The sequence below is a fragment of the Schistocerca gregaria genome, chromosome X (genome assembly GCF_023897955.1).
Source record: "Schistocerca gregaria isolate iqSchGreg1 chromosome X, iqSchGreg1.2, whole genome shotgun sequence".
Taxonomy (NCBI): domain Eukaryota; kingdom Metazoa; phylum Arthropoda; class Insecta; order Orthoptera; family Acrididae; genus Schistocerca; species Schistocerca gregaria.
The window spans coordinates 118,931,991-118,948,523 of record NC_064931.1 but is presented as its reverse complement, the minus strand read 5'-3'; the positions used below and the strand labels follow the sequence as shown (position 1 = coordinate 118,948,523).

Here is a 16,533-nt window from a genome sequence, read left to right as displayed (position 1 = left end):
CCGGCAAACTGTCGGATCCCTGATACGCAGAATCAGTGATGTATTTTGTTCGAAACAAGGACAAACAAGCTATTAAGCGGGTGGTTGTAATATTTTGGCTCATCAGTGTATGTACATATTATTCCAATGTGTTATTTACCTTCTAATTATAATTTTTTGTTGTTTTCGTATTTGTATTAATTGACACTTTTGAATTTTTAGGAACCGAGTCTGTACACTGTGAAAGGCATTGCAATACTTGACAATGATGGAAATAGGATCCTTGCAAAATACTATGACAAAAATATATTTCCATCTGCGAAAGAGCAAAAAACTTTTGAAAAAAATCTTTTCACCAAGACGCACAGGGCTAATGCAGAAATTATAATGTTGGATGGTTTGACATGTGTGTACAGGTCAAACGTTGATCTTTTTTTCTATGTAATGGGCAGTTCCCAAGAGAATGAGGTGAGTACAACAGGTTGTATTTCTAAGACAAGTTGATGTTACCATATCCTCAGTCCTCTTGCTAAGTGATATAACCAGAGAGGTCAGTATAATTTCATCTTACTGAAATTAACTTTAACTTTGTAAACTGAATTTTACAAGATAAAGAAAATGAGTAATGCTGTTTTATTACTCTGGAAACAAAGAAGTTATGTACAATGTCTCTTTCTTTCGGATGTGGAACAAAGTCTTTTGCACTTATTAGTATGAAAGAAGCAAATGCAGCATATGCATCAATGGAAGATTCTTTCAAGTCTTACATGCCTCAGTATAAAATAGGAAACATAGTGGATATAAGTGTAACTCCATGAGTGGGCTGTAATTATGTAGAAGTGTGTTGCATGAGAAACGTTTAGGAGTTCTTCGAATCATTTCAGGCAATTTCTCACCATCCTCACACTTGTTTTTACAAGAGCATTCCATGAAAAGTTGGCCTTCTGAGTTCCACTACTCTCTCTTCACCTCAAGTCATTAAGCCCTAACTTTGGTTCCATCCTTAAAAACACACAGATAAGTCATTGTATCCAATTGGGCACTGTTTTAATCTCTAATCGAGACTAATTTCGGCCCATGTTTTGTTGCAAACTTTTCACTTCCTATTCCCATTTATTGGATTATGTTGTTTATAACAACTTCAATTACACATTTGTTTTTGTGGGAACTGTGTGTCTCCGGATTTACTCTATACCTACCATACAAAACTCAATAACCAGTAATTAATTTTATTACTTATCTATTGTTGTGTCTTTCAGTAGCTTTGATCTATCATCAGGTAACAATTAACATAATTTCTGTTGCCTTCCCTAGAGCACTGCTACTGAACTACTGACAAAATGTTCACTTGATTGAGCAATTCCTCCAAAATGCCTCAATTTGTAAGAATTAACATGTGGACTACAATATTTTTTTACTCTGTTTAATGTTATAGAAAACTGTTTCAGAATCAAAGTAGATTGAGCACACAGTCATTGGCAAGATTAGGGATAGTTAAAAGTGGTGAATTAAAATACAGAGGGCAATAAAAAAAATCATGATGTAAGACCATAAAAATGGAATGAAAACATTAAGAAATAAAAAGATATTACAACTTGAAATATAAAAGAATCGAAGACATTCATAATACAGAAATTGCAACTCTCAGGTCATTTTGATGAGTTTGGTACTTTAATGTCTGTTCCTTCAGACATTTTAGAGGCTTTTCCTACTGGCAGCGTAAAAGCAAATTACTTGCTAAACCACTCTCTAAACAGCATAGAAATAAATCTGGCATAATTGCTGCACTTTTATTATGTGACATTACATACTGGTGGCTCTTCTAAAGGAAATAGAAAATCATTGGTTGAAGAGCAACTCTGTATATGGATAAGAGTTGAAGTAACATTTTCTTTGAGACACAGGAGATAGATTTGCAACTGTCAAGTTGCTGATTTAAACCTCAAACCCTATCATTTCTCGCTTACAGATATTCTGTTTCACTTTTTGTGTGACTTTACTCAATCATTACTTTATTTTTGAGTGGAGAAGACGCTGCAGACGGGCTTTTCTTGCTTGTTATGGCCAGTGCATAGTCTGAAAAGCACACAGTGAATTGAAAGTAGAAAAGCTTCAGTCCGTGTTCACACCTTGTCTGCCAAGAGTATTATATACAACTCTTCATCACAGGCATTGAATTTCCATGACACTCTTTGATAAAGTTATATAGGGTCCAAGTCCATTTATGTTGGGACCATGCAAACAGGGTACATTTGTACGTATAGTTTGCAGAGATACTGAACTTGCTGGTACCACCAGTTCGTTGATGCATCATACTGTGAAATTGGCAGACAAAAACAATGTACAAAAATCCAATATGTGTAAAATACCTATCATAACAAGAATATAGTTGTTATCATAAAATCACATTCATTGGCTTCGTCAACTTGCAACCAAACTCACCTTCCAGTGTGACCCATGCCTTGAGCTACACTACATATCAGTCTGTCAAAAACTACATTCAAAATAATAATGTAGAAGCAAAAAAATTGACAGTTTTGTGTGTTATTGTTTGTCAGTGGCTTAAAATTATGTGGTCTGCAGATTGAGAAAGATATTTGCTTGCCGCAACACTATGGGAGTTCCTTTGTGTCTAATGTATTGGTGTGCACCATCAGCTGTTTCATTTCATAAAAACATTGCCATTTGTGAGCCTTCTGCTGACAGATGAGGTACAGTGTTGCTGGACTCTCTATGACCAACTTGATTTTACAAATATTTTAGTTGCAACAGGGTGAGAGATACAGCAAATTGGCTTCAACAGGGCTGCAGTTTATTCCTTAATTGACATTTCCAAAACTGATATAGTTGTCTGCCTGTTAATGCATTCTTTATTTTGTGTAACCTAAAACCATGAGACACCTAAAAACATGAATTGAGTAAAATTCTGTTTTGGTAGCATAGTTAAATGCATTTTCTGAGTTTATTTATATATTTGGTTACAATAACAAATACTTTTGTATTTCAGTGTACTAACCTTATGCTTTTTTATCATACACACTGATTCTTGATTTCTTAAATCATTTCAGTTAATTCTTGTGAGTGTACTGAATTGCCTGTATGACGCTGTCAGTCAGATCCTTAGAAAAAATGTGGAAAAACGAGTTGTCCTGGAAAACTTGGATATAGTAATGCTGGCTCTGGATGAAATTTGTGATGGAGGGTAAATATTAGTCTTTAACTTTGTTTCCAGTTCCAGTAATGTTCTGTTTTGACTTTTAAAGATGGTGTTTGAGGTCTAACATAGTTTTATTTTCCCCTGCACAGTGTTGGGGTGCTTTGTCTGGAAGTATTGTGATGGTTTGCTCAGAATAATATGAAGTTTTGATACCTTTAGAAACAGTAGGGTATGACATGCAGTGCCATATTAGATCTGCAGTGCTTATGGTAAAAACATTTCGTTCTTGAAATTTGACCCATAACAAGCAGTTGCCCCTATCACAAGACATAAACCCAACTTTGTTGTAACTGCTTAATTTTCTTGGTTCTAATATCTGCCATCTGATATTTGCTTGGGGAGCAATTGAGAGGTGACGGGGATTCCTTCAAAACATGAATACACCTGGCAAACTCGCAAAACCTCCCGCAAACCACTATTTAAGCAATGCTGCATGCTAAAAACTTCCCAGTACATTTCCTCCATTAAAAAGTTTCTCACTAGCAATCATTCAGAAAGAAAAGGCCAGTAGGTGAATTAACAAAGACAGTGTTAGGACAAAAAATGACTCTGACTTTTACTTATATAATCATAATTTGGTGTAGAAAGGGGGAAATAGTGCTGCCAAGAATATATTTGTCTTCCTAATTAGACCCCCCCCCCCCCCCCCCCCGGGTCGGTCTCTCTCTCTCTCTCTCTCTCTCTCTCTCTCTCTCTCTCTCTCTCTCTCTCTCTCTCTCACACACACACACACACACACACACACACACACACACACAAAACTTCGAAAATATTTGTAGAATTGTTAAATGACGGAAGAAAGCCTTGTGCTGCTTGTGAGAGATGCAACAGCATAGTTAAAGGGGGAAAGGGAGCTGACAACTAAGCCATAGGTGGGAAACAATGTGCTAAAAGAAATATTGGCAACTGTGACAGATAGAAGCTGGAAGATGGAATATCTACATGGTCTGAAAACACAGGGGATGAGAGAAATGTGCTTGAAGGAGGACCTGACGAAAGTTAGTTTGTTGTTGAAATAGCTATATCAGAGACAAGAATAGATTATTATGGGAAGCTACAACTTGGTCAATTTGGTGAGGTATGAACATAAACACAATATTGAATAGGAGCAATAAAACAACTTGAAATGGAGACAAGACTCCAAGAATTCTACTTATGAATTGAATATGAAATAAAACTGGAAATATTGTATTTTAATGCAATTATTTTTTGTTCAAAAGTCATCTGGCATAGGGAGTGGAATTAATACATCCACATCTACATGACTACTCTGCAATTCACATTTAAGTGCTTGGCAGAGGGTTCATCGAACCACAATCATACTATCTCTCTACCATTCCACTCCCTAACAGCGCACTGGCAAAACAAACACCTAAACCTTTCTGTTCGAGCTCTGATTTCTCTTATTTTATTTTCATGATCATTCCTACCTATGTAGGTTGGGCTCAACAAAATATTTTCGCATTCGGAAGAGAAAGTTGGTGACTGAAATTTCGTAGAAAGATCTCGCTGCGCCGAAAAATATCTTTGCTTTAATGACTTCCATCGCAATTCGAGTATCATATCTGCCACACTCTCTCCCCTATTACGTGATAATACAGAACGAGCTGCCCTTTTTTGCACCCTTTCGATGTCCTTCGTCAATCCCACCTGGTACAGATCCCACACCGCGCAGCAATATTCTAACAGAGGACGAACGAGTGTAGTGTAAGCTATCTCTTTAGTGGACTTGTTGCATCTTCTAAGTGTCCGGCCAATGAAACGCAACCTTCCCCACAATATTATCTATGTGGTCTTTCCAACTGAAGTTGTTCGTAATTTTAACACCCAGGTACTTAGTTGAATTGACAGCCTTGAGAAGTGTACTATTTATTGAGTAATCGAATTCCAACGGATTTCTTTTGGAACTCATGTAGATCACCTCACACTTTGTTATTTAGCGTCAACTGCCACCTGCCACACCATACAGCAATCTTTTCTAAATCTCTTTGCAACTGATACTGGTCTTCGGATGACCTTACTAGATGGTAAATTACAGCATAATCTGCGAACAACCTAAGAGAACTGCTCAGATTGTCACCCAGGTCATTTATATAGATCAGGAACAGCAGAGGTCCCAGGACGCTTCCTTGGGGAACACCTGGTATCATTTCAGTTTTACTCGATGATTTGCCATCTATTACTACGAACTGCGACCTTCCTGACAGGATATCACGAATCCAGTTGCACAACTGAGACGATACCCCATAGGCCCGCAGCTTGATTAGAAGTCGCTTGTGAGGAATGGTGTCAAAATCTTTCCGGAAATCTAGAAATACGGAATCAACTTGAGATCCCCTGTCGATAGTGGCCATTACTTCGTGCGAATAAAGAGCTAGCTGTGTTGCACAAGAGCAATGTTTTCTGAAACCATGCTGATTACGTATCAGTAGATCGTTCCCTTAGAGGTGATTCATAATCTTTGAATACAGAATATGCTCCAAAACCCACTGCAAACAGACGTCAATGATATAGGTCTGTAGTTCGGTGGATTACTCCTACTACCCTTCTTAAACACTGGTGCGACCTGCACAATTTTCCAATCTGTAAGTACAGATCTATCGGTGAGCGAGCGGTTGTATATGAGTGCTAAGTAGGGAGCTATTGTATCAGCGTAATCTGAAAGGAACCTAATCGGTATACAATCTGGACCTGAAGACTTGCCCTTATCAGGCGATTTGAGTTGCTTCACAACCCCTAATGTATCTACTTCTAAGAAACTCAAATTCTGGAATGTTCCATTCGTCTTCCCTGGTGAAGGAATTTCAGAAAACTGAGTTCAATAACTCCGCTTCAGCGGCACAGTCGTTGGTAACAGTACCATCGGCACTACGCAGTGAAGGTATTGACTGCGTCTTGCCGCTTGTGTACTTTACGTACGACCAAAATTTCTTCGGATTTTCTACCAAATTTCGAGACAATGTTTCATTGTGGAACCTATTAAAGGCATCTCGCATTGAAGTCCGTGCCAAATTTCGCGCGTCTGTAAATTTTAGCCAATCTTCGGGATTTCGCGTTCTTCTGAACTTTGCATGCTTTTTCTGTTGCCTCTGCAACAATGTTCGGACCTGTTTTGTGTACCACGGGAGATCCGTTCCATCTGCATAGTGAACCATTATTATGCTTAATTTGAATATCACATAGGAAAAAGTCATGTGAAGAAAAGTTGGACAAATGACAGAAGTTAGAACCAATAATAGATATCTATGTACAGAGTGATTAATCAGTACATGGTATCATAATTTGTGACCTTTTTCTACATAAAATATTTGTCATCTGGGGGGGGGGGGGGGTTGATTGTTACTTCATTGATGATTGAAAAGTAGATGATGTGAAGAAAAGTAAACTTTTATGAATAATCTTTTCATGTGGAACAGCTGCAAACAAATCAAAATCTTTTTGAAAATGATTGGGAAGGTAGATAATTGAATTTGAGCATTATAAGCAAGAACTGACCAAAATGTTGGTAACAATACTCATTTTTCATGTGATGATGGTACTGAGAAGACTCTTAAGTAAAAAGTTTAAGTTGCCTGGATAGATCAGTCAGTATGAGTATTATCCATAAAATTCAGGGTCAAGTCCCCTTCCAGCACAGTTTTATCAAGAAGTTTCAGAATTGGTGTGCACTCCACTGCAGAGTGAAAGTTTCACTAAGCAAGCAACATAAAGGGCTGTACAGGAAGTGGTTGCCTTGCATAGAGTAAGCTGGGTGGATGTCAAAGTGATGACCAAAAGAAAGATATGAATATTGCACTAGGAGAAAACTCTCACAGATACAGCTGAAGTATTGGGCTGTTGTGCATTAGGTTAGAGGGGAGTAAGCTTGGGAAGGCAGGATAAAAAAAAGATAAAGCTGCTCACAACTCAGTGTTGTACTCGACATGATCCTGTTGGAGTAGATATGTGCTGGCTTTCCTCTTACCTTTTAACTGAAATAGCCAGCCAGAAGAAACCTACAGTGTAACATGGACTCTGTTTCAGAGTGCAGCTGAGCATTTTGTACATTAAATGCTCATTACAAGGAGTGAAAGAATCAATCACAGTGACAGAAAAAATCAAAAGTTGTACTAGGGATTGGATCCAGTGGGGATCAAATGCTAGATTTTTTGAGTTGTAGTCTGGCACGTACATACTTAGCCACCAGTAAGTAACAGAATAAAGCTATATCACGAATAAATGAGGGTCCAGATGCTTGTGGTGAGTGAAAAGAATTCTGCCATTACAATCATTCTGGCCACTAGTAACAGCTGCCACATCATTTATCATATCTGCTGCAGTGTTGTATATAGGCATGACCACAAACCAGCTGTTATTCATATGAATGGCTGCCATCAAACTATGGCCAAAGGAAAGTTTTGACTCCTCAGTGACAAAACATGCTACACAGCATACCATGCCAATCTGAAATGTCAACTTCACAACCCATGCCATATGATTTCCCTCCTGCAACCCTGACAACAGCTTCTGAAAAGTGCTCATAATAAATTTTCCATCCTTGCTTAGCCCATAGTACTGCTGCACTGTGCCTAGCATGAAAGGAGGAATGAATAGTACTATACTCCAATATATACATAAATATGATAAATATTGTATTATACCTAGGTGCTGATTGTGTTGTCAGTATTTAACACACACAACTGCAATGTAAATTCTGCATTCACATGTAAGTTAATTAATAAAATGGTACTGCAATTACATGAGCAAGCAGGCAAAGAATTGTTAGGAATTGAAAAGTTTGCTAATATTGAATGTACACTCTTCCTCTCGGTAAAGTAAAACGTTTGAGTGGGCCATCCACGCTCTTACCGGACAGGCTATTTTGGTAATGCCAGTTGTAAGAAATCATAAGAATTAAAAATAGTGGAACAGCTGATTTGTATAGCTAATGACATAACAATATAATTTCATTTAGATAGTGGACGAAATAATATATTAATTTGTAACATAATAATGTTGATAGATCAGATGCAAGAATGAGGTGAAACTTAATTTTCATAGAAAAGTCTTACGTTTGCAGGTGAAAATATGCATAAACACAAACTAAATTAACCTCAAGTTTTAATTTTCTGTCTTTGTCACATGTTGGGGTTTTCATACCGATGTGTGTAGTTTTTTGGGCTTTTTATGCTAACAAGTGGATGCCACAATGTTGGGATCACGGATTTACTTCAAACTTTGTACACCTTCAGTAGGCCACTACTGCAACATAATTTGCAAGTAGTAAGGTGCAATACTCTGGCAATTCCAAGAAAATTGCAAGAGAAGTTGTACTCATCTGTTATGTAACTGATGTTAAGGGGCTTGTTGTAAGAAGTTTTGGTGGTCAACCAGTTAGCGTTCATGGTTTGCATGGGGTTCGTGGTCGACGCGGCGGTTCCTATCCCACCTACCACTTACTTTTTTTAATTTATATTTTTTTCACCATTGCTCACATTATTAAATTTTTGGCACATGATATGTAATATAATGAAAACACACATGCATTTTCATGAAGTTGTTGTGAGTTTCATAATATTTGACTATTTGCTATTTGTAATTCATTTTTCAAGGATGGAAAGCCCAAGTCAAACCTTGATAAATAATGATATGAATGACGTTATTCACAATCAGTAATATGATAAGTCACAATGTGCCAGACCACAAGAGTAATGTACAATTACTCGTCGGGTGTGCTCTCATCACATGTTGTAGGATGGTATTTGTCATAGAGACATGGAAAACATAAATTGAAACGTCATGCAGTTTTTGTTATATTACCTCTCAAATGTCATATAAATTAAATAATGTTAGCAGTGATGGAAAAAAATATAGATTAAAAATAGAAGTGGTAGCAGGGATTCGAACGATCGCGTCACTAAGAAACCACTTGCAAACGGCAAATGCTAACTGCTTGACCACCACGACTCATTACGACCAGCCCCCTCGCACAGATACATTAGTTACATAATAGATGCATAAAACTTCTCTTGCACATTATGTTGATTTAATGGCCCACTAAAGGTGTAAAAAGCTTGAAATAAACCTGTGATCACAATGTCGTGGCCGCCTCTTGTAAGATTAGTAATTTCATCTGAAACACAGTTTCTTGGTTTCAGTGATGAACTGATACAAATTACTTCATTTAATATATGGACTTGTGATACTGGAAACACTAATTCAAGTTACTCACTTTGTGTGGACGGCTCTACCGTAAATAAATAAATTTAATAATGAGTGCAGGCAGATCATGGTATTTCTAAAATCCTGTTGGACACTTTGTTGAAGTAAACAGAAAATAATCTAAAATGGATTTGTCACCCTCCAGCTTAACCTAGACTATGGGCTATGCTACAGATCAGTTTTTCAACCCAAGATAGATTGAAATTTCATTTAACCTGGGCTTCACTAACTCATAAACCAAAGTGTTGCCTTCCATCCTAACTTAGACCTCAAGTTACACTACAATCAGACCTGAGACTACACTACTGATCAGTCTATCACCAAAGTCTTGATGCTGCCTTTGAGTCAAAAACATTAATAATATTTGTTCATGTATTGTTGTAATATGCTGTGTGTATAGATCAGTAAGAGCCTATATATGGCCAAAGGAAAAAGTGAAGGGCTCTCCACACATCATCAATAATTTGTTTAAAGTAGTATAAAGGTGAATCTAGTTAACATCCATTAATGGCTACCACAAAATATTCTCCTGTTGGCTGTCTCCAAGTTCATATGAAAACACGTCGCCTACATCCACTGTAAACTGCGAACAGGTGCTGCATGCGGAAAGCTCCTTGTAAAGTTTATCCCTTCTGATTTGTGTTTCATTTATCAAAATGCAGGCTAGTGTAAAGGCTCAGTTGTGGAAAAAAATATAACTCTTATTTAGTTTCATAGCTGCAGGGATGATTATAGAGTGAATGAGTCATTATTGGGACAGAGCAATGTTCATTGCTATTGAGGGATGTCATTGAAGATGATTGATAACAAATTAGAGGTGTTCATGAAAAATATTGACACATCTCATTAGTTTGAAAATGCTGAGTCCAAATAATTGACTTCCCTTTGATGTGCATTTGTTTATACAGAGCCAGAAATTTCACTAATAACATGCAGTTAAATAGTGAATGATAATCAAGGTAAGATTGATAGGATCCTGTCAAATAAAACTGCTTCTGTCCTCTTTCTGTGCCAGGAAATAGTTCAGACGAGTTACTAATAGTTTTAATGTGTCTGTGAAAGATTCTTCTGTGTGTGTCATAATTAAATTTTTGAAATATGTGATATAGAAGCAGTCAACACACCATTTTTTCCTCATAAATGCAAATACTGGATAAATCACATTGTACCAGTATTTATACACTAGATCTTTCTAAGATTAGTAAATTGGTCATCTAATGTAGGAAACAGATATTATTTATCTGCTCTTATACCATGCCCCTATCACAATTTATTGGCAGAGATATTAATTGTAGCCTCTGCAGTTTGTCTAATGAACTTCCGTCTGTTACATGGGCTTGTGAAGAGAATTTGAGGAAACTTGGGTCGTTATTGGGCTACTACTCAGGTTGATCTGCAGTAATGTTTTTCACTACTATTTTTTAATTTTTTTGAGAAGTTAAATAAATCAAATATTCTCTATTTAACATTTCTTGCAGTTATATGATGAACAGCTGTTACATTTTTATCTGTAGATATCTGGAAAGTGTGGCATTGTGTGGATGATTGAAGATAGTATTTGAAGACTTCAGTCCCACAACTGCTAACTAAAGTACAATTCAGACTATTAGTACAGCTTTTGCTGTAGTTCAAAATACTTGGTTTAATGTGAAATGTGTTATATAACAAAATGACTGAACGTTTCAAAGCCAGCATTGTTATAATTCACTTATACAACTCTTACATGAATGATTGGGCAAGTTAATAATTCAGGAAAGAAGTAATGTGTACCATTCTGTGACCATTTTGCTTGTAAAATAAAAATTGTGATAAAGATCACTGCTGAAAAATTCCGTATGGCATATTTTGGCTACAGCGATTATTGCATTTGTCATTTGGTCAAGGCAGTAACCAAAATGTGACATACATAAGTATTTTTAATCCTCAAATCATTTATATAAACATTAGTAAACTGATTGTGCTAGTTCCAATAAGAAAAACCTGCATGTATGTAAGAAAAGATAATGCAACATAAGTTACGTCGTTGGAATGAGTCGTTCGGATATATACTGTGACCTTATTCGTAGCGGTTTGTATCTGTTCTACTATCTTAGTTGCATTCTTAAATTTTCAGATAACATGGGTAAAATATTAAATGTGTTGAAAAAGATGAGTGTAGTTAATTGCACTTAAAGTTGAATTTCTGTGTATTGCTGATTAATAAAGCCATTGGCACATCTGATTCCAGAAAAATAACATTCTAATCTTGTGCATTATGTTTTGATATAGTATATAATGTTTAGTTGGTGCAACAAGTTCGTAGAGACTTTACTTGCATCTGGTTCAACAGAAGTTGTTTTTATTTCTTTAATTACATTTTTGTTTTTTCATTCTCATACTTACCTTAAATACACACACCAGTGTATAACTGTACCTTATAGGTACACTGAACTGGCTTTTCAGTTTTCTCACAAATATAATGTGAGTACATCTCCCACTTGAATGGAATAATTTTAAGTTTCAAAGGAATTCCAGTTCCAGAGTACCGTACAAAACATCTGACAGTTGTTACAAAACTAGCTCTGTTGAGATTAAACTTCAGAGTGTTGTTACCCAACAGCCTCATGTAAGAAAATAATGTAATTTTTAGTTTCCGTGACATGGCACTCCTAATATGATACTGTCACTAGGAAACTGTATGTGAAGTAAACTGTCCAATTTCGATTGTGAATTTGCTAAGTGAAGTAACATTTAATCACTTAAGAGCCGGAAAACCCATTTCGATATCAAAGTTCTGTAAAAGTCACATTTGCAGTTGGTAAACAAAACCCCCAATTTACAAAAATCCTGTGAATATCTTCATTAAATAAGCCAAGCATGTCACATTGCCCAAAGAGAACTAAAAAGGAAACAAGCTCTCTCTCAACTTTGGGAATGTTGCAGTGTGAAGAGTTCCAGGACATAAAAATAAGTTCGCATCATCATACAACTGTCAGATTTTGAACTTTCCTTTTTCTTTAGACCTTCCACCAGTGAGAAGTAACCTACTTTATTCCAGCTGGTTGGAGTCAGAACCATAATGGTGGACACTGCAGCTCACTCGCATTTCATAAAATAAAACATATAACTGTGCAAATTTCCTTAACATCACAGAACACACACGTTGAAACATGTCCTTTGTCACAAAGGAAGGTAAAGTCAGAAAACAATTGTATTGGGAAAATTAGAACATAGGTACTTGAATTACAGTGGAAATAAATTTATTGAGAAGCCTTTGACGAAGTCAGTGAAAATAAAATTACTGTATAAATTATTTGAACTGCTTTCATAGTCTTTTCCGAGGGAAGGCTTTATGGCGATGCGGAACTGTAGTGTTGTCTGTGCCTGATGGATAATGCCATTCTGGGTAAACAACAGATCAGTGGTGGTTCTGAAGTTGTGGCAGGTCCATTAACATTACATCCTCTTGATTTGTGTATAATCCTTTTAATGGCAGTAGCATTCATCCATCAACTCTGATGAATAGGCCGGTCAGAAGAAACTAGTCTTGTAGCAATTAATGTCGGTATTTAAGCCACAACAAATATTTCTGCTATGACAAAATTCTTATTGTCAAGTTCACAGATTAGAAAGTGTGTGGAATCACGTCAACTAGTAAAATACAAATATGGAGTTTGTCTGTCTTTGCCAGGTGGGTGACCTCCACCAACTTGCTGTCAACATTCACGGTTTTGTTTGCATGAAAATATTGCTATAAGCACTTTCACTGTCTTAATCCATTTAAAATGTGCAAACAACAACTTGGCTATATACTTGGGAAGCACACCACTAATTTATCACACCAAGAAAACCTGAGGGATCACATATCTTGCAAATAAAAATTATAAAACTCATGTTTTTCAATTCATACCAGCGAATTTAGCTTGGTGAAGCAGTAATCCCAACTTTCTTGTCTATATGTTGTCAGTATTGCCCATAGCATTTCAAACAGCTTGCATCATTTGAATCATTCTAATACATTCTTCATGCAATACAGTCCATACAGTATATGAAATTTGTGTGTTCTGCAATATATGGCATACTTTATATTCTGACATGGCACAGACCCGCTACTATCTCTGGGTTCCAAACTCACGTGCACCAACACTGTTTGATTCTCTATAAATGTATCGCTGTTTCTGTCCATCATGTATAGCAGTTCATTATACTAGTTACATTCAGTCAAGTTATCCCAAAGATTTACAAGAAAATTAAAATATTGATGCCCAAAAATTAAACATAACAGTGATTTATTATTTTCTTATTTATTTATTGTATTTCATACATGAATGGTTCTTTAATCACAAAAATAACATGCTAATAATAAATACTCGGCATAACATAATAAAAGGGTGATGCACAGTTATACCTTGTACTTTAGAATAAAACATGTGAATTAGCACAGATGTGTGTAGTGCTCCTATATTACAGTGATGTGAAAAGAGAAAAAAGTAATACTACTCAGAATTTGCAATGTTTTCTCACAGTGCATATCAAACATGCGAATCTCATGAGATTTTCTTGTGTCCTGAGATTCATACGTTGATGGTTTGAATTTAAAGACATGCTGTGTGATGCATTGTGCATTGGGTAGAACAAATTAAAGAATAGCTTGTGGGAGTCAAATTGCACGATTCATTATGTTACTTAAGAACTTAGAATGCTCGTTACAGCTTTTTAACGGGGGTGGGTGGTGGAATACAAAAACCAAAATTCAAATGTTGGTATGTTGACCTATCTATACTTCTGTACTACTGTATAAAGACAATTTGTAGTTTAACATTCTTACCAAAAATCTCAAATGTTCTTGACTGATTATTTCAAACAATGGAAAATCAGGACTGATTTATTTCAAATTTTTTACAAGATACTCTAATACACTTTCTGATAGACATGGGCTACATATTTCTATAATATATGTGGTACACAAATGTATATATACATATAAGACACACAAGAGGGAAGTGTTAGCAAAATGCTCAAGAAGTTCTTGACCGATTTTGTTCAAATTTTTGCGCAGTATTATAATAAACACTCAAGCTGACATAGGCAACATACACTGCCAGAAAAAAAATTAGTACACCCTTTTAGAGGTTTCAAATTCACTCAAGATTTAGTGTTGCAACGGTATGTATCGAGTACATGAAATGATTACATTTGCAGATAAATAGCACCTGTGGTTCTGTGGTACCGGGTATTGTCTCATGCTGAAACACCCCCATTAATACACAGTGTAGCCTCTGCAGGCTGCAATGCAGGTACTGACTTGGACATCCAGTCGCTCATACAGATGGTGAACACTATCCTGGGATACATTTTGGCACACCTGCTTGACCTTTTCACATAGTTCTGTAAGAGTTGTTGGTTGACGAGTCTCACAAGTCAACTCTTGCCCTTTCATATCCCACACATGCTCAATTGGAGACAAGTCTGGAGATAGTGCTGGCCAGGAAAGTTGCTGCACGTATTGCAGAACACCTTGAGTTTCATGGGCAGTATGTGGGCAAATGTTATCATGTAGGAACAACACTTCACTTTCTTGTTGCAAGACCAGGTCTAACAACATTCTGCACATGCCGAGCGCTGGTTCCAGAAACACTAAAGGTGAATGAGAGTTGTAGCTTATCACAACCCAGACCATAAGACCTCGGGTGGAGACATTGTGTCTTGGACAAATGCACTCTACGAGGCAGCACTTAGCAGATCTACATCATACACACAGATGACCATCACTTTTGTGCAGGCGGAATCTGCTTTCATCACTAAAGACCACAGCGTGCCAGTCCACGTTCCAAGTCATTCTTTGAGGGCACCAGTCAAGCCAAGCACATCGATGCTGTGGCGTGAGCTGAAGACGGGCTAGAGGTGTGCATGCCTGTAGTCCTACTGCTAATATCTGGTATGCAACAGTTCGTGTTCACATGTACCAAATGTGGTGGCACGGTGGTTAGGACACTGGATTCGCATTCTGGAGGATGATGGTGCACATCCGAACATCCTGATTTAGGTTTTCTGTGATTTCCCTGAATTGTTTGGGCTAACACTAGAATGGTTCCTTCAAAAGGACATGGCCGATTTCCTTCCCTAATTCAAGCTTGTGCTCAGCCTCTAATGGCCTCGTTGTCAGTGAGATGTTAAACACTAGTCTCCTTCTCCTCCTCGTGTTGACATATCTGGGCCCACAAGCCCAATTGCCTGTGCTGTAGTAGTTGTGCGATCTGCCACTGTGGCCCTTGCAATAAGATGACCCTGAAAGGCATCTGTGCTGCATGGACATCCCAGAACCTCGTCTACAGGTATGAGAATGTTCATGTGGTCACTGATACCAGCATCATTGCACAACTGATGCAGCATGTCCAATTTGTGTGACAATTGACCGAAAGGACCATTCTGCCACATAGAAGGCCGTAGGTGACATGAGTGTGTCTCTGGCATGGTTGCCTGCTTGCTTCACACGTCCGCACCACACTGAGCCTTCTGGCTGTGAGCATTCCTTATTAAAGGGTAGATACAAATGGCACTCTCATAGCTATGCCACTACACTACCTGTTGGTGGATGATGTTGAAACCATTATCAGTACATTCATTGTCCCCCACATGGCATGTGCCGTCGTCAGATTAAAATCAGTGTTGTCTTTCCACGTGTGTTAGAAAAGTATCATACCTTTTGGGTGGGAAACAAGAAACTGGCTTACCTGTAGCATTGGACACCTAATCACCCTCAAAGTAATTCCCTTATCACTCCCCATATTTTTACCAGTGGTGCCACCATTGTTGGAAGCATGCCAAAAAGCCTGTTTCAGATTGGAGTTTGGCTCAGCTTTCATTGCTGTCACAATGTTCTCTCATCTGAAATTCTGAAATTGTGTTCCTTTCAATGACCTCTTGAGTTTGGGGAACAGCTAGAAGTTTCAGGGGGCCGTATCAGGAGCGCAAGGAGCCTGTTGAAGCACAGGAATCTGATTTTTCATCAGAAAAGACACAGAGTGTGAGGAATGTGCTGGAGCATTTTTGTGATGGAGGTGCCAGTTTCCTGTTGACCGCAAGTGTGTTGTCTTGCACCATGCAGCATCATGTAAATGACAGAACATCCCTGTAGTATTCTTTGGTGGTTGGAT

At 37.4% G+C, this 16,533-nt stretch overlaps 2 protein-coding genes across 2 annotated transcripts in view; one reads left to right on the top strand and one right to left on the bottom strand.

The window, feature by feature from the left end:
* LOC126297401 (ras-related protein Rab-31) overlaps window positions 1-16,533 on the bottom strand; it is a 443,067-nt gene that overhangs the window by 311,991 nt on the left and 114,543 nt on the right. The gene's annotated exons all lie outside the window — the stretch shown is intronic.
* The window catches only part of LOC126297403 (coatomer subunit zeta-1), a 31,005-nt gene that overhangs the window by 3,782 nt on the left and 10,690 nt on the right, over window positions 1-16,533 (top strand). The window contains exons 2-3 of the mRNA XM_049988161.1: window positions 202-447; window positions 3,048-3,181. Of these exons, the coding sequence (XP_049844118.1) occupies window positions 202-447; window positions 3,048-3,181 (380 nt within the window). The remainder of the gene's footprint in view (window positions 1-201; window positions 448-3,047; window positions 3,182-16,533) is intronic.